Genomic DNA, 18,745 nt, shown 5'->3' with positions numbered 1-18,745 from the left:
CATGTCCCTTATTCCCTAAATCACGAGTTGCAGCTCTCATGCTATTTTATGTGGTACATATCAATTTGGTTTCTGAGCATTCTTACTTTTGTAAAGGACACATTATACTACAATATTACATCAATGAACATAATGTTTACCAAACACAATCTGCAAAATTCAGGAAACCATACGTTTTCACTATTCCTTTGGTCACAAAACCGGTGCGTACATAACGTGACCTTGTTTTGCTTTCGAAAAAAGAAACAATTGTAAACATTGACACACGTCAACTAAAACATGAATCGACTGAACAATGATAGGCATTTTGTATTCAATTCATAGAACACTATAAATCTTTACATAAATAAAAGTTGTTTGCATAAAACTTTTAACCTATCCGTTACTCACTAAAATCCGCTATACACCAATCGACTGTAACTTAATTATGATTTTTTAACTCAAGATCTCAACTTTCTTTTTTAAACATCTTACAAAATATATAACTTTAATTTAGTCCTTTTTGTCCATAAATCATTCCTAAATTTGCCACTTTTATTGATTTAAAAAATCCCAATTTGACTAGTCTCATTTTCTAGAAAAACCCCTGAACGTGCACTTAAAAACAATATAAATTCTGTTACTTATAATCCTATTTATAATGCTTAATTTTTTCCCAATTTCATGGTTTATCGCGCTATTTTTCCCAATTTCATGGTTTATCGCGCTAATTTTTCAAATTCAAATGGCACAGGCTATAACAAATTAATGCAAAAAAAATTTACTAGGTTCAACCTGTGACCTGGTATTCACGGTATTATCTGCCTGTATATTATCAGTGGGACAAACTTGGACCAATCCTTCTTGGACAAATATGAGTGGCATGAACTGGTAATGCACGTTCCCCTTATCTTAATAAGCAAACTGCTCCACACGCTGCAATAATGCCAATACAGCTGTATTAATTATATAAGCAAAGGCTTGCATGTTTAATGTTTGTACAACACAAACAAAAGATATTATTCATTTCTACTGTACGATACAAAATATTATTGACCAATCCAGAGCGTTTTGTGCTTTTGATGTTTACGATTGATTCAAACCTTTGAAGTTGTCGACTTAAGGCAAGTGTTAGGTCGAACACCGGATGATGTGATGTCAAACGATATGCTTGATTTTCGTCTTCAAGTGATTTCTTACCTGTATGTAACCTTACTTAGCGAATTTTTCAGGAACATATCTCAACATATTATTGATTAATCTGCTTCATTTTTTTCTAACGTACAATCAAATTAACGTAGTTTTGCTATTAAAATGTATAAAGCATTTGAGTTAATCGGTTCAGATTTTAAAGCTGCATTAATAAATGGAACGTACGTTACATTTCTTGACCCATTGAAGTAAAAACAAAAACTTTGAACTTTCTATCATGAATTCTGTAACAAATCAAATATTGAAAGGTGCGGTTAAAGTTATTGTTTCTTTTTTGAAATTATTAAATGCCAGAAGGGCTGTGTTTAATGTTCATTAAGAACACTACAGTTTTGTTAATAAGCTCATATTTGATGATAAAGGAATTCAAGCAAATAAAAAATAAAATGGTAATTTGTTGCACCAGTTGGAATAAAAAATATTATTGGGTGTGGGTATATTCCCCCTAAAACATCATCGCCCTGGGTTTGATTGACCAGGGCTTGATGGCCTGTTGCATGTAGTGAAATTTGATGCCAATAGCATTTTATTTTATTTGGAAACATGTTTTTGTATTTTTTTTAATAAAGGTTACCATGTTGACATTTAAGCTATCAACTAGTAATGAATTCATAAATGGAATCTTGCCCGTTTCGGTATCAAGGGACATCTGAATACATGGCTCAGAATTTCTCACAATGCGCCACATGCCAAGGAACCGTCCACAGTCTTTTTTGTACCATATAAATGACATCCCTGAAACAGTCAAGTCACAAGTAAGACTATTGCCTTGTACAGGCGGCTGGCCATACAAAATATACAAGACCACATAGCCCTTCAAGACAACCTGAAAGCGCTGGAAACCTGGGCATCTTTATGGAATGCGTTTTAAGGCCAATAAATGTTATATACCGAGTATTACAAACTGCTCATCACACTTTTATGAACTAGATAAACACATCCTCCAACAAGCAGAAGAGAATCCTTACTTAGGGGTTCCAATATCTGCCAACTTAAAATGGGACATCCTCATAATCAAAAAAGTTAAAAAAGTAAATTGCACTAGGATTCATATGAAGAAACCTCAAACACTACCTGAACACCTGCAGAAAAACAGCCTACTTAGCTATAGTTTGATCGACGCTCGAGTACAGCTCCATAGTATCGGACCCACATCTAGTCATGCCAGTGCTCCAGCTAGGCCTAAATTGAAGGGCGCCCCGCCCTGCCCTCCCGAACCTCCGCCCTGCCCTTCCTAGGGCCCCTCCCCCCCCGGCCCTTAACAAAATTTTTTTTTTTAATAATTAATAAATCTCTTATTACAAGTTATTAATTTATTCCTCATTGTAGACATTATATTTAAATGGTTTAATAATAATGGGAATAATATATTCTAACAATTATTAATAACATATAAATTAACATGCAACAAGAAGCATTCCAGAAAAGCCCGTGCGCCCTTTTTACAAAATACTGCGCTTCAAAAGTGCCCTTTTGACAAAAAAGCCCCCCTGCCCTTTTTAAATCCTAGCTGGAGCACTGCAAGCATATTGACAAAATCGAGCGCACCCAGAGACAAGCAGCTAGATTTATCATGGGATTACCGCTCACAGGATGAAGGCTGTGTTTGGTTCATTCTAAATACACTGGAACTGCAAAGTCTACAGGACAGACTAAAGATAAACTGACTTACCTTCCTGTACAAAGAAGTTGGGGGGGGGGTGCCAGCCTTACCTTGCCATAATGATATATTAACACCAGCAAGAAATAAACGAAACATGAAACCTAAACCATTTAAATGACTACCAAGCTTCAAACAATCTAGACAACCAAGTGACTATTATTCTGAGTGTTTTTAAATTTTCTCATGCAGAACTGAGCAATTTAAAAACTCATTTTTTCCCAGAACTGTTTTGGACTGGAACAAACTAAATGACAGTGTTGTATACATGACCAAAGTCAACAATTTCAGGACTTCGCTGATTAATCCACAGTTGGATTAATCTCTCCTGTTGTTACCAAGGCCATACAAGGCCCTGCAACTCGTTTTTTTTACTAAATAAGTGTGAGTTTTGTTCTGGTCCAGTCATTTTTTGGCTAAGTTAATGGCCATGTTTTCTCTAAAATAGCTTCTGTGCGGCTTCAAAGCGCAGTAGGGGGCATTGTGTTTTGCAAATGCAGATTTTGTCTTCTATTAAATCACATACACCATAAGATTTGAAGAAAAGATTAGACATGTAACAAAACAAAATTAGTCAACACCAGAAATAATAATGAATTAATGTTTAATATAAGTATACAAATCCTTTGTTCCAAATGACAGATTTGTTTTGTTAACGAAAAAATGAATGCTTATTATGTTTAAGCTTATTACTAAAAGCCTATACATGTATGTTGATTTGTTAACGAAAAAATGAATGCTTATTATGTTTAGCTTATTACTTTAAGCCTATATGTTTCAGTTTTTAATAAGAACCCTGCAAATATTTCCCTGGCATTGAGAGCCATGTCTTCGACAGCCTATTCTACATTAAAAGTGACAACACCTAAGGAATGTGTGGTTCATGTAGAAATAAACAGACCAGAGAAGCGCAATGCTATGAATGGAGCATTCTTTAAGTATACCAATACATATTAATTATTTGATAGGTCGCCGTGGTGTAATGGATATGGACTTATGGTGTCCGCCTAGCGACTGGGGGGGTCACGGGTTCCATCCCCACCGTGGGAGCGTTCTTTAGATTTCCCCCAAAGACACCAAGTACTGGTTCTAGGCCCAGGAAACGGACTCGAGAGCGTTTATATAAGCCTTAGGCTTTCGACGCAATAGAGCTAAAATAAATAGGTTTAAACTAATTATTTAATAAACTTTTGGCTGGAAATTGTTATTATTTTTCAAAATGTACTGTCCATTATTTACTATATGTAACATACATCTAAGTTTGTTAAATTGATTCTGATAACATTTGAACATTTCCTTTAAAACCACTTCTCTGTACCTTTTATGGTGTTAGATCTTACCCTAATCATGAATAAAATGTCATCAAAGATGACAGCAATCTAAAATTGTTAACAAATAACCAAGTCACATTGAGTTTGTGTTTATTTTAGAGAAATCGGTGAGTGCTTCCAGAAGCTTGCTGATGATGCAGAGTGTCGGGTAGTGGTGTTGTCTGGAGCGGGAAAAATATTTACTGCAGGTGGTACAAAAAAATCGGTTTCATACACCTTAAATACGTTGCGGCTTATTCAGGTCATCAAGCATTCCTACTTTGCTACTTTTGTCCTACATTTTTATAGGTTCCTACTATTTTAGAAAAGGGGCTTGCCAGACAATGAATATTGGAAGGTGGCTGGAAAAGGGGCAGGGCGTTCTCTTTTGTGAAAATTTGTCACATGGAACACTTGAACATTGTTAGTGATGTTACTGTGCAGTTTTTACTCAAGTTCTTGATATCATGCAACCATGAAGCAAATATTACATGAGGTATGTTTCTTGTACATTATAACGTGATGTATATACCAAGTAATACTGTATGTTTCTCTATAAAACCATCAATTGCCAGTCAAACAGTTTTGTTGTGTTTGTATATAGAGAACATTTGCAAATGAAATATGGACAAAAAAGGATCTTACATATGATGGTGACTGGTCATAGAATGAAAGGAGGGGGCTTTCCTGTCATACTGCTTAAGCTAAATCCCTATTCAAGGAAATCCTCCTGCAATGAAAATTTGAATGTTTTGAGAATTGAACATTTTGCTACTCAGTCACCTAAATTTATCTATCTGATGCTGCACTAGCAGTATACATGTATTATATAGTAAAGCAGACTTTTTTCATGTTAGATTATGTGTAATGCTATGAAAGAACTATTTTAGAATGTCTCTTACATGTAATTTTAGGGCTAGATTTGACTGACCTTGGGGCAGTAATAGCTATTCGGGAACATCCAGATTATGACACTGGTAGACGGGCTTTCAAACTGAGGCAGTTCCTAACAGAGTGGCAAAGGAGCTTTAGTGCCATAGAAAAGGTACAAAACCGAAATTATTATTTTTGCTCAGCTATCGTCTCCATTTTAAGAATTTAGTTTAATTGTTCTATTACTTGCTTAATTTTGAAATAAAGAGATATAAAAAAATATTCCTTTTACCCCACATTAATTGACAGCATAACAAGCCAACATTTAGATTTTCTGATCCCTATTATTGGTATAACTTTGTTTGATTGCTTATTTGAAGTGATATCATGGGCATTTTTCACTGTTGAATTGACCTGAAAAGAATGTACAGGTCAAAAGAGTTAGTTAAAATGTGGTTACTGACCAATTATCTGCAACTCGTCTTGCTACCAGTTGTTTATAAAAATATTTTTTATATTCGATATTTTACATGACTCACCCAGTCCTCTAAGCTGAAATGATCCGTAAAACAAAATTGTGTCTTTGTGTCGTATGAACGAATCTGCACGTAAACTAAATTTAGGTTCACATCGTACTTGCATGATCAGTTGTCAAACGAAAGTACGGTTGATATTCAAATGCATTATTTTTCTCTTTCCGGGATATTGTTTAAGTATGTTGATGCTGCATTAACAAATATAAGTGTATATGAAGTGAAAACACCAAAAATAAACAACGGTTGCGATAGACACCTATAAACTGTTAGATGCCCATAATATCACTTTGAGAATCTCATGTATTTAAATATGCGGTCATATCATAGGTTAGCTTTGTTTAAAATATTAAACCCTGTGCTTGAATTTTTTTTTTACTATAATGCATGCCAAATAGGTATGTAGTAAGTAGAATATCAAAGGGGTGTTGAATAATGATAACATCCCAATATCACACTCGTCTTTTACCGAGCCGCTTGTGAGAAACTTCATCTTTATTTAATTTTCCCCTCATATTCCCATTTACACCTATATTGGAGAAATTACCCCAAATTATATTGAACATGTTCTAGGCCATAATTATAAATGTGAAATCAGCTATTGCTGTTCATATTGAGTCAGAAAGGACGCACTCTCATTTAGCAATTTATAAAAAAGAATATGTAAAAAAAATGGCAGAAAATATATCTAAATTACATTATTTTTAAAAATGAAACTTAATATTTGGATTGTTTTCTTATCTCACACTCACATAAAGACATCAGAAATTAAAAAGAATGTTTTACAATTTTTCCAGTGTAACAAGCCTGTGATTGCAGCAGTGCACAGCGCCTGTGTTGGGGGTGGGGTGGACCTGACATCAGCCTGTGACATCAGATATTGCTCAGAGGATGCATGGTTTCAAATCAAGGTAAGGATACATGATTCTAGCCATATTAGAGTGTCACTGGGAAAAGGGGTCTTGTGCCATATGCGGCCAGCGAGGTTCCGTCCAGCGCACAGATGCACACGAGACCACAAAACCTTACATGACATTGCAGTGGAAAGTGAAGCTCCTGACCAGACTGATACGGATGGCATAAGACCCATTGTCACATAACACAGGTCATAGAGGAGTTGGACCTGGTTTTAAAGTCTGTTTGTTCATGTCAGTATTGAGCAGACCAAGAATCACAGGTTCGATCCACCTCTATTCTGTAACCAAATTTTCTTGAATCTTAAATATGTAAGTTTGGCTCTGGAATGGGGGCCATGATCAGGATATGTTTAGCCTGACATAGGGGGATTTCCAAACATGAAATTCTTTTATTTATTTGCTGATTTGTAGGAGGTAGATCTGGGGCTAGCAGCTGACCTTGGCACTCTGCAGAGATTCCCCAAGGTCATTGGCAACGACAGCTATGCAAGGGAGCTGGCTTTCACTGCAAGAAAGTTTTATGCAACTGAGGCAAAACAAATGGGATTTGTCAGGTAAGAGTAGACTTAACTTAACAAGCAAATTCGTTGAATTGATATCCCCCGCCAATATGCTTCTGGACACAAAAGTGTTATATTTGACACTCCGCTTGAAAACATTTTTTAAGATACAAAGGGCCATAACTCCGTTATTAACAGATGGTGTACAATGCCATTTGGCGTGCATCATCCTCTTATCCATATATATACTCATACCAAGTTTCAATGAAATCCGCCAAAATACTTCCAAGATATGGCTCCGGATATAAAAGTGCCGGACGGACGGAAAGACGGACTGATGGAAAGACGGACAGACGGACAACGCCAAAACAATATCCCGCCGCCTATGGCAGGGGATAACAATTATCATCTATGCCTCGTTTCCTTCCCTTAACATTAAAAATGCTTTATAATTTGCTAAATTTCAAAAATTTAATTTGAAAGTTACAAAGTAAAAATATTTATGTAATGGAATAATGTTTTGACATGTAGTTTTTATGCCCCCGGTAGGGTGGCATATAGCAGTTGAACTGTCCGTCAGTGTGTCAGTCAGTCTGTCCGTCTGTCCGAAAACTTTAACATTGGCCATAACTTTTGCAATATTCAAGACAGCAACTTGATATTTGGCATGCATGTGTATCTCATGAAGGTGCACATTTTGAGTGTTGAAAGGTCAAGGTCAAAGGTCAAAAAACAAAATCCAAAGGGAAGTAACAAGCTTTAAAGGGAGATCATTTCTATTTTATATCGTTTGGCTGGTACAGATCATTTTCACAAGTTAAGTAATATTTTTTTAAAGGATATAATCTGAAACAGATTTTAAGGTCAATGTCATCCTTCACGGTCAAAAGTCAAAAATACAATCTAAGGGAAGTAATAAGCTATAAAAGGGAGATAATTTCTAAACCTGCCAAATTATATATTGAAATTTCATTTTAAAGTGGGGCAATAGGGGGCATTGTGTTTCTGACAAGCACATCTCTTGTTTCTTTCTGTTAAATGCATTGTTAGTATGACTTTTTACCAAAATAGTCTGAGGTATGTAACCTTATGTCAACTGATGGCATTTGAGTAATGTAGGTTAAGGTAGAGGTGCAACATCTCCATATCACTATATCTACGACAGGTATTCAAATGAAACTCTTCATTGTATGAGGTCTTTGGATTGACATTAATTGATTTTTGGATTTTTGTGCTCCAATGATTGTTAAGAGAGTTATTGCCCTTAGATTTATAATATGACATATTTTAATGAATTTTATGCTTGTAACATAACGGTATATAAATTTAAGTACAGATAGATTTAATAATAGGGAAATATTTTAATAACAGATGTCAGTCCGGAAGGGACATGTAATGAAGTTTGAAAAATTGATTATGGAAGTATCGTTTCATTTCTCCAATGTAGTTCAATTATCGGGAACATTCGGCTCGTACATAACAAGCCCCAATTCAGATATAGTATATAATGAAATTTAAATAATTGAAATATCCAATTTCCCAATGTACATAACAAATGTAAGTTCGGATTGAGTGTGTATCTTATGGGTATCAGGGTTTACGTAATCGATTATAGGAGTGTTAGGTTTCACACTACTAATGTGGTTTGTCCATAGAGAGCATCTGTTTGTATGATCAAGTATGCAAATGAAATGAGGTCTCCTGTTCCCAAAGTGATAATTGTATATTGCACTCTTCTGCTGTGACATGTGGTAGGTGTATAAGCGATCCATCCAATGAACAAGGGTTATTCGAAGGGGTGGGTTTAGAAAATCGGGGTAAGAGAACAGTTAACCAACCAAGAAATGAGATAGGAAATATCTAAATTTTATGTTCATGTACCTTGGAATAAAATGCTGTGTTTGGTTGTAAGAAAGAATTCTAGAGTCCTAGTTTGACAATCGAGTAGAGTAGTCACGCTTTCTTGACTTGGCGGCCAATTGGCCGCCGCGTTGTAAAATTGTACTTCATGAACATTAGAAGCGTTGTGTTAGAAATTATTTAACAGAAATAAATCTCGATGAAAACAGAAATGAACTTTGTTTGTTACTGTGTGTTCTCCACGAACAATGTGTAATTATGTGACACAGAACATTTTATCACGCTTTCTTGACGTGGCGGCCAATTGGCCGCCGCGTTGTAAAATTGTACTTCATGAACATTAGAAGCGTTGTGTTAGAAATTATTTAACAGAAATAAATCTCGATGAAAACAGAAATGAACTTTGTTTGTTACTGTGTGTTCTCCACGAACAATGTGTAATTATGTGACACAGAACATTTTATGGTGCGCAGTGCCAGGATCAACCTGAAGTGCCATTTCTTTCACGGGCCAACGGAGAAGAAAAACGCAGATGAAATAAACGGTCAATGTTTTCATAAATTATGGCAAACAGGGGTTTATTTCAAATTTTATCAAGTAAGAAATAAAAAGTAAAAGGCGTCATGGCAACGAAATTTTAAAGCATTGTTATAAAGAATTTTACGTAGTTAGGTGTTAAAGAAATAATTAATCATGTACGGAGAAATTATGCAAGAATCAAAATCAATACAGTTTTTCAGTGATCAGTATTTTTTCAAAAATATCGGTAAATTGAGTATAAAATAAATGAATAAGAAAGTATTTGAAATTTACAGAATTTTCTGAGTTATAGAAGTAATGAAATTAGAAGCGAACAAGTAATTGAGAATATTTAAATAATTTTATATAATTTTTCTATGGTTAGAATATATAATTGTATACGAACTTATGTTTTTTGCATAAAAAATACATTTTAAATTGATGGTATTTTTGTAAATTGTCGTTTAAATAGACCGTACGATAAAATGAGAATATTAGAAGAATGTAATATAATTTTTATACATTTTATAAATACGGATATTAAAGGCATATATATAATTTAAGATTTTGGAGGCATTTAATATTTTGATATTATATAAATGGAACTTAGAAGGTTGGAATAAAAATTAGAGAGTATCCGATTTTGACGTCATTTTATATAAGATATGAAATAGAAACCTGCACGTAAATGGGAATTTAGAGACGTACACAAAACAAATAGTACACTTGACTAATTGTATGTGGTTTTATGCATTAATAAAATAAAGAAATTAGGAGGGTAAACACATTTATAAGAGAAATCATGTTGAGTGCGAATATGAATAGGGCAGACACTTAAAAAAAATATTATGTAAATATGTATATACGTCATTGTGTTGATTGCAAATATATGTAGGATATCGGTAATATTGAAGGTCTTGAGTAATTTTAAGTAAGAATTTAATGCGATCTGACGCGTATAGCGCAGGTTAAATATAACGATATGTACGCATTAAATGTCTAATATAATTGTTTAAGAGTTACAATTATATTTTATGAGCACGGCTGACTGATCAGCGTTCGGGCATACCGAACCCTAGGTTGTGATAACCTTAGCGTCCTCATGAGTTAGAGAATTTTTCCCTGTGCCATCGAAGCAAATTACGCTATGGACAGAAGATGCGATGTCGCATAAGAATTATTTGAGTAGTTCGATTAGGAGCAAAGACCTGGATTTTGAAGTATACCGATAAATGTTCTTGTATTATGAATGCATATATAAAAAGTCCGCCCTATTCATAAAAGATTACATACATGTTTAGGCCAACGCGCGTATTTAAGAGAGAGCAGTGTAATATGTCGATAGAAAAATTCCTAAACTATAATGGTATACAGATTTGTGATTTTAAGATACGAACTCGATACGTCTGTTTAAAATGCAATACTCTAGGTAAAAAAAGTAGCGCATACCTGTCACAAAATTACTGATAGCACGTACATAAACTATCGAGCTGTTATTTAATGATTACGGGAGTGATTCGATAGTAATAAGGTAATAAAGGTTGTATTTACTTAGACTTCATAGTTAGTTGTCATGACGGTATTTAAGACGAACTTAAGGGGATATTTATAAATGTTTGCCATGATTTTGAACAACTGATACTTGTATCAACACAACGCAGATTAAAAATTGAGATTTGAAGACCACGCAAAAGAAGAGCGACTTCGCGAGACAACGCCTTTCACAACGAATTGAAGAATAAACAACGTGATCAGCATGGAACATCATTGGGTTTACTCTCAAAGTGAACACATGGTTCTATCGCTAAAAGAAGACCCAACGCCAGAAGTTTTCGAAGGACAACAAGGGACGCAACACTAGACAAAATACTTGTGACGTTAAACACTGTAGAGTTAGATGCAGCCGTTCAACTGTTTGACATGCGTAGATAACGTATTCGGAATGGTACTTCCGAGGCTTAAGACATCAAAGGGAACACTGCTATAGTTAATACCTTGTGAGCATTATGGCCAATAGAAGATCTTAATGTCCCGAGAGAAAAGAAGAAGACGCTGGAACCAACAACGAAAATACAACAACAACGGAAACGAAAATAGATGACGCAATATGAACAGCAGAAATAAGATCAGGAACACCAAACGCACGCGTATCGCCAAGGACAACCTGACGATCGGCTTATATTAATCATCACAGCAACAGGGATAGACCCGATTCACCTACACGACTTTAAGACGGATCGATCTTAATCTCCGCGACGGCAGTAACCAGTCCGACCTCAAGCGAATTCATTCGCCGCGAGCCGCAACTTCAATATTACATGGACGACAACAGATGTACTGAAGACCAACGATCAACAGATGATGTGCTCCAATACATCCCGATTGACATTGACATTGTATAACAATAACTAATATATCTATTTCAGCCGAGACGCTTGTAAAGAAAAAGATTATTGTTATCCGCATATTTCCCATCATAGATGTGTTTATATGCATTATGTTTTCAAGTACTTCGTAATTCGATAATTAAATTTCAAAGATTTTTTTGCATCATAAAATACAAAAAAAATCAAAATAAGAGGGAGGGTTGTGTAACATAACGGTATATAAATTTAAGTACAGATAGAATTAATAATAGGGAAATATTTTAATAACAGATGTCAGTCCGGAAGGGACATGTAATGGAGTTTGAAAAATTGATTGTGGAAGTATGGTTTCATTTCTCCAATGTAGTTCAATTATCGGGAACATTCGGCTCGTACATAACAAGCCCCAATTCAGATATAGTATATAATGAAATTTAAATAATTGAAATATCCAATTTCCCAATGTACATAACAAATGTAAGTTCGGATTGAGTGTGTATCTTATGGGTATCAGGGTTTACGTAATCGATTATAGGAGTGTTAGGTTTCACACTACTAATGTGGTTTGTCCATAGAGAGCATCTGTTTGTATGATCAAGTATGCAAATGAAATGAGGTCTCCTGTTCCCAAAGTGATAATTGTATATTGCACTCTTCTGCTGTGACATGTGGTAGGTGTATAATCGATCCATCCAATGAACAAGGGTTATCCGAAGGGGTGGGTTTAGAAAATCGGGGTAAGAGAACAGTTAACCAACCAAGAAATGAGATCGGACATATCTAAATTTTATGTTCATGTACCTTGGAATAAAATGCTGTGTTTGGTTGTAAGAAAGGATTCTAGAGTCCTAGTTTGACAATCGAGTAGAGTAGTCACGCTTTCTTGACGTGGCGGTCAATTGGCCGCCGCGTTGTAAAATTGTACTTCATGAACATTAGAAGCGTTGTGTTAGAAATTATTTAACAGAAATAAATCTCGATGGAAACAGAAATGAACTTTGTTTGTTACTGTGTGTTCTCCACGAACAATGTGTAATTATGTGACATGCTGTGGTGTCAGATAACATGAACTAATGATCCTTATTTTAAGATTCTGTGCTCCTACAGGGTTGACATGTGCACAATTGTCATGCCATTTTGTGAATTTTCTGTGATTTAGTGCACATTGAATAATAATTTGTTCTAAAAGAGATCTTGAACCCTTATGATCATATCTGATAAAGTGTTTATGAAGCATTCATCTTTGTCAAGTCATTCTGTATCAATGATTTTAAGGGAGGCATTGCTCTTTATTATTATAGCATAAAACAACATTGACCTGGAACTTGTGAACTCCTTTAGTATACACTTTACGGACAGATTGTTGCCTTAATTTCCATTAAGTTTTGTTAGTGGACATTGACATAAATTTAAAGAGACCCTAACAGTATACTTAGTGAAGGACGCTTCAATCAATTATAATTGCTGCTAGTTTGGAAACTTATTTATCTTGGTAGCGGTGTTTAAATTTATTAACCCATTAAGATCAATTCTAGGTTAGTATTGGCAAGCTGTTATTGTGTGATAAAGTTCTACATGTTTATGTAAGATCTAATGATCCAAATGTAATGTATAGGGCGTACATGCACTTCATGTCAGGTTATTCCATGTCAGTGATTTTCAGGGGAGTTTTATTAATAGCATTTATTAATTTCTTCTTGATTCTAAAAAAAATGAAAACTTATGTGTGGCATGGGCTGGATATATGATGAGATGTAAACAGTCGTTAAACTGCTGGACTACTGACATCCTCAGTCGAGAGCCACCGATCACTGAATGTTTCGACCCATTAATCTCGATACATTCTCCTGGTGGTGGGTCCGCAGGGGTTGATCAATCCCCTACGTGTCAGTAGACGGCTGCCAGCTCCTCTCTTCTCTCCTCAGCCAAAGCCATCTCGATGCTCTCTCCGCTGCATCCCCAAGTCTGTTGACCGCTCGCTTTCTGTCTCTTCCTGTCAGGCCAAGTGCAGTGAAAAGTCTCCAGAGAGACTTTGACGGAAAGCCTCGGACGCCGACCTCCACTGGGAATAGCCACGTGTGCCACCCCTTCTCCTTGCATTCCCTCTGCAGATCAGCATATTTTGCTGTTTTCCTCTCCATCGCCTCATCACAGCGCGACTCCCAAGGAACTGTGAGTTCAACCATCACCAGACACTTGTCCTTTGCCGACCAGATCACCATGTCGGGGCGTTGTGTTGTCTGGACTACACTTGGGAAAACCAGCCTGCGTTTCAGGTCAACAGCCATCTCCCATGACTGCGCACGATCTAGGATCGATGCTGCTTGCGCCTGCTGCTTCTTGATGGTTTCCCCTTCCTTTACAAACTGCATCTTTCTGGTCTCTTTCACAGTCCTCTTCTTTCGCCTCTCCCTTTCCACTATGTCTGCCAGTTCTTGGAGGACCTTGTCGTGTCTCCACCTGTATCTTCCTTGTGTAAGGGCTGTCTGGCAAGATGATAGTGTATGTTCTAGCGTGCCTATCTTTCCGCAAAGTGGGCAGGTTGGGTCGTCACGTCTTCCCCATCTGTGCAGGTTTGCTGGTGAAGGTAGCAGGTCGTAGACTGACCTGAGCAGGAAACTGATGCGCAGAGGTTCGCTACGCCAGATATCCGCCCATGTCATCTTCTTTCCTGTAGTCTGCCACTTTGTCCAAGCACCCTGGCACCCCATTGCCACTGCCCTTATGCCTCGATCTTCTTCTTCGGCCAGACGTTCCTCTGCCTGGACCATCTCCCTCCTTGTCCTACTGTCCGCCTTCTTCCAACTCCTCGTCTCCGCAGAGCCCAGACCTTGTGTTCCCACTGCCGTTGTTCCCACAATGTCTTTGTGTCGCAGGCGGCTCTCGGCTTGCGCTACAGCCTGGCTAGCGGACCACTTTCTTCCCGTCCTGGTCTCAACACCTGCTCTTTGGACCATGTCATCCCTTGAATCCTTCAGCGTCATGACAAGTCTGGCATTTGCCACCTTGTACTCCTCCACCAACGAACTCAATGGGAGCTGTAGTTGATTTGATCGTCCATAGAGTCCAATGTTGCTGAAGCTGGGTGGTACGCCAAGCCACTTTCGCAAATGCCTACTAATGGTTCTCTCCAGTCATTCCACCACTGTTGTTGCCACCTCATAAAGCATCAGTGGCCACATCAGTCGTGGGAGAAGTCCATTCTGGAATAACCAGGCCTTGAATTTGCCAGGTAGTCCGCTTTTGTCAATCTGCTTCAGCCCTTCAGTGAGCTGGTTCTTGATGCGCTTGATGTTGTTCCCATCTTGGAGTGTAGCATCATACCACTTCCCAAGGCATTTAATGGGGCTGTCGATTATCGATGGTATGTCCTCACCTTGCACTGTCAGATTGAATTTCTTGGTTGGTTGGCCTTTCCTGATAACAAGTGCTCTGGGCTTTCTGGGTTTGAACCTCATTCTGGACCAAGTTGCTGCCTCTTCTAGGGCCGAAAGCATCCACCTTGCTTGGATGTGGGTCTTTGCTGTCAGAGTGAGGTCATCCATGAATCCCTTAACTGGAGGTAAGTAGATTCCTGATGCTGCTTTTGGACCACGTGTATCTCTCTTCGCCGCATTGATGATGAGGTTCATACCCATCACAAACAGGACCACAGAGATTGTGCATCCTGTGACAATGCCTTTCTCCAAGCTTTGCCATGCTGTTGTCTTGTCTCCCACAGCAAAGCGTAGCTTAATGCCTCTGTAGTAGTCTTTTACCAGGTTACAAACGTGTTCTGGTACATGATACTGCTCAAGTGCCTTCTCAATCAACTTGTGGGGTATTGATCCATAAGCGTTGTCAAGGTCTAGCCACACTACAGTCAGGTCATCATGGTTCACTCGTGCCTCCCTGATCACTTGGCTGAGAACACTGGTATGCTCGACGCAGCCTGAAAATCCGGGAACTCCACCCTTCTGAATTGACGTATCAACGTAGTTGTTGTCAGTAAGGAACGTTGTCAGTCGCTTGGCTAGGACTGCAAAGAATATCTTCCCCTCTACGTTGAGCAGAGAAATGGTCCGAACTGACCAATATCCTTCGAGTCCTTCTCCTTTGGGGCGAATATTCCCTCCGCTCTCTTCCAGCAATCCGGGATTTTGCCCTTTCTCCAAATAACTCTAAGTAGGGTCCATAGTTTCCGAAGAATGCCAGGGCACATCTTATAGACACGATAAGGAATGCCATTCGGGCCTGGGGCTGAGCCTGTCCTCGTTTTCTTCACTACGTGCTGTACCTCAGACAATGATGGCTCCTTTGTGTCCAAAGGAGTTTCTGGTGGGTCTTCTGGTTCTAGCCGTGAACAGTCACCCAGTGGAACCTCCCGTGAAGGATCACTGTGGACATTGCGTAAGTGCTGTTCTATGTCCTCCATACTGCTCTCTAATGTTCCTGATCGTTCGTTGTCAAGGATGTCTTTGGAGAACTGGTATGGATTCTGGATGAATCTAGCTCTCTGTTTCTCCCTCTTCCTTTTCCTCTGTCTTGTTTGCTCAGCCTTGTTGAGAGTGCTCAGTTTCTCTCGTAAAATGCGTCGTAACTGTTGGAGTCCTACTTTCTCTTCTTCCTTGGCTTTTCTATACTGCCTCTTTACACTTGTAAGCTCCTTTCTGGTCTGTTTGATTAGCCTCTGTCTTCTGCTGATGATTGGGGCTGGCTTCTCTGGCTTCTTCTCAGCCAAGCCAAACCTCTCTTTGCTTACAGTATAGATGAGGCCCGTCATTGCTCTTATCTTTCGGTCAGCTGGACCCTGGAGGGTTGTTTCCAGTATAGCGGAGACGTCTCGATCTAGATCCTGCCACGCTCGGCGGTCTGTCGTCTTGGGCCATGCTATTCGCGGGCGCCTCTTCTCATCGTCTCCCGGAGCTGTTTGTACTTGTGGTGCTGGTTCTGCATGTGCTGGAGTGTCATCCTCCAGTGGGGGAAGCAGATCAAGAAGAGGGTCATGGTCGTCCTCTTCCTGCTGCCTGCCCTGGGTGTTTGAAACCAGATTCTCAGAATTGCAATTATTGTCACATCATTCTGCTCCAATATTGAGTACATTCCATGTTTTGGTCTGTTGATCTTGCAAAGATTAATTAGCTCATTTTTTGTTGCATGTGACTTTCATTTAAACCATAAATTAACAAAGCTCATTTTCATGGAGCATTCGTCAGTTTCACTGATATTCTTTATTCAGTTTGCACAGGTTTATCATAGATGATACTTTCCACTGTAATAGAATTTTTCATTTTAAGTTAATCTCTTGTGAACCTGGGATGACACTTGGAGCACATGCATTAAGACCAGATTTCCCAGAACAAGGCTCACTGTATCTTTTCTTTCAGCCGCGTGTTGCCTGACCACACCTCCCTCCTGGAGGCAGCCCTTGATACAGCGGCTCTGATTGCTTCCAAGAGTCCGGTGGCTGTGCAAGGCACAAAGGTCAGCATGGTGTACTCCCGGGACCACACCGTGCAAGAGGGACTGGAGCACATTGTAAGATGTAGTGCGCTCAGTTTAAACCTCTTAATTTATGCTTGATTGCATTGAAAACCTAAGGCTTATTAAAACGCTCTCTAGTCCGTTTCCTCAGTAAAACCAGCACTTGGTGTCTTTGAGGGAGATCTAAAGAAAGCTCCTGCAGTGGGAACCTGTGATCTCCCAGTCGCTATGCATATGCCATATCCGCAATGCCACAGCCACATTTAGTGTGTTAGAGTGCATTGCTGTGTATGTGTCCATGTGCAATGCTTAACTTCCATTTTAAAATGAAATTTTCCTCTTTGGTGACAAAGTAGGTTTATATACAATACTTGTGAATTGAACTGCCTGATTTTCCATGCATATATTCATGTTTATTTATATCGTTTTTAAGTCTATATGGTATGACATTTTGCATTGTTCATCCAACAGGTATATTTCTTGTTATCACATTGTTTTGGCATCATTTCACGTATGAATGCTCTACATTGTGAATTATACGGAGCTATCATTCCTTTTTGAATAGGCTTTTTCAAGTTCATGTCGGCAAATTTATCAGCTATCTCTTGTGCATTTCAGGGTATATGGAATCAAGCCATGCTACAGAGCACGGATATGATGGAAGCAGCAGTTGCTCAAATGCAAAAGAAAGAAGCAAAATTCTCAAAATTATGACATTCACACAGACATTTTAGTTAATCTTAATTTGTACTCAAATTCATCATTGTGTTAGGATACCACCAGTGTCATGTGAAAATGGGTCTTATGCCACATGCAACCAGCGTAGAACCAGGCAATCATGTAGCCAGACTAGCCTGGGCAGTCAGGGAAAGATCTACCCTGTCAGTTATAAAGTAACAAAAGGTTTCATGGTCTTGTTATTAGGCATATTGGGATCTGAGCAGTCTGAGCGAGTGCACAGGATGTTCTTGAGCTATGCTGGCTCCATATGGCATAAAATCCATTTTCGCATGAAGCAGCTCATATTTCTTTGTTTGTGCAGACAGCACATAGCAATAAACTCAAGACAAGGGCCTCTGCATCTTGGCGGCCATATTTTGGCAAGCGACACACTAAATTCTCTGTGGTATTTGAATATCATGCTTCCCTTTTTCTTATTGGCCAAGATATTGGTATTTGCTGTGCCAATCATGGTCTATGACATTAAATAATAATGGATGTACTTTTGCATACATACATTCAAAGTGAAAATACGCCTTAAATTGCCAACTTAAACCAAATTTACCAAGTTAAAATGAATATTTATGAACTAACCTTTTAAATATTTACTTCTGTCCACTTTTTATTCGGAAATTTATCCTCCGTCAATTTTATTAAAATTTAAAACATACTAAAATACAATCAAATGACCCAGGCATTATAAAATGTCCAATAAATTGTGATCATATGCTTACTGTTGGCTTTGATGCAATTAATAATATTTATTTGTACATATTGTTACTTTCATTTAATTATTGTTGGAAACATAATTAAGATTATCAACCCAAATATGA

At 38.0% G+C, this 18,745-nt stretch overlaps 2 protein-coding genes across 5 annotated transcripts in view; one reads left to right on the top strand and one right to left on the bottom strand.

Moving 5' to 3' along the window:
- Positions 1 to 1,192, bottom strand: part of LOC127873387 (retinol dehydrogenase 14-like) — a 13,226-nt gene extending 12,034 nt beyond the window's left edge. Inside the window, exon 1 of one of the 2 annotated variants that reach the window (XM_052417240.1) lies at positions 1,083 to 1,192. The gene's annotated coding sequence lies outside the window, so the exon portion shown is untranslated. The remainder of the gene's footprint in view (positions 1 to 1,082) is intronic. The other variant, XM_052417241.1, reaches the window with a different exon arrangement.
- LOC127873388 (delta(3,5)-Delta(2,4)-dienoyl-CoA isomerase, mitochondrial-like) lies at positions 1,056 to 18,745 on the top strand. Of its 3 annotated transcripts, none has more exons than XM_052417244.1 (8): positions 1,056 to 1,181; positions 3,633 to 3,789; positions 4,282 to 4,370; positions 5,076 to 5,206; positions 6,365 to 6,478; positions 6,896 to 7,038; positions 17,096 to 17,246; positions 17,811 to 18,745. In XM_052417244.1, the coding sequence occupies exons 2-8, from the start codon at positions 3,677 to 3,679 to the stop codon at positions 17,904 to 17,906; spliced, it is 837 nt and encodes a 278-aa protein (XP_052273204.1). In that variant the 5' UTR covers positions 1,056 to 1,181; positions 3,633 to 3,676; the 3' UTR covers positions 17,907 to 18,745. The 3 variants fall into 3 exon arrangements, with proteins under 3 accessions (XP_052273204.1, XP_052273203.1, XP_052273202.1); XM_052417243.1 differs by lacking the exon at positions 1,056 to 1,181 and adding an exon at positions 1,230 to 1,352; XM_052417242.1 differs by lacking the exon at positions 1,056 to 1,181 and adding an exon at positions 1,272 to 1,439.

This window comes from Dreissena polymorpha, chromosome 3, assembly GCF_020536995.1.
Source record: "Dreissena polymorpha isolate Duluth1 chromosome 3, UMN_Dpol_1.0, whole genome shotgun sequence".
Taxonomy (NCBI): domain Eukaryota; kingdom Metazoa; phylum Mollusca; class Bivalvia; order Myida; family Dreissenidae; genus Dreissena; species Dreissena polymorpha.
The sequence above is the reverse complement of the archived record's forward strand: the minus strand, read 5'-3'. Positions and strand labels throughout refer to the sequence as shown.

Excerpts from the sequence above, each read along its gene's own strand:
- LOC127873388 (XM_052417242.1), top strand. The coding sequence starts at position 1,409 with ATGAATTCTGTAACAAATCAAATATTGAAAG. Across the intron at positions 1,440-3,632 it reads AACAAATCAAATATTGAAAG|TTTTTAATAAGAACCCTGCA; the intron begins GTGCGGTTAAAG and ends TATATGTTTCAG. Across the intron at positions 17,247-17,810 it reads AAGAGGGACTGGAGCACATT|GGTATATGGAATCAAGCCAT; the intron begins GTAAGATGTAGT and ends TGTGCATTTCAG.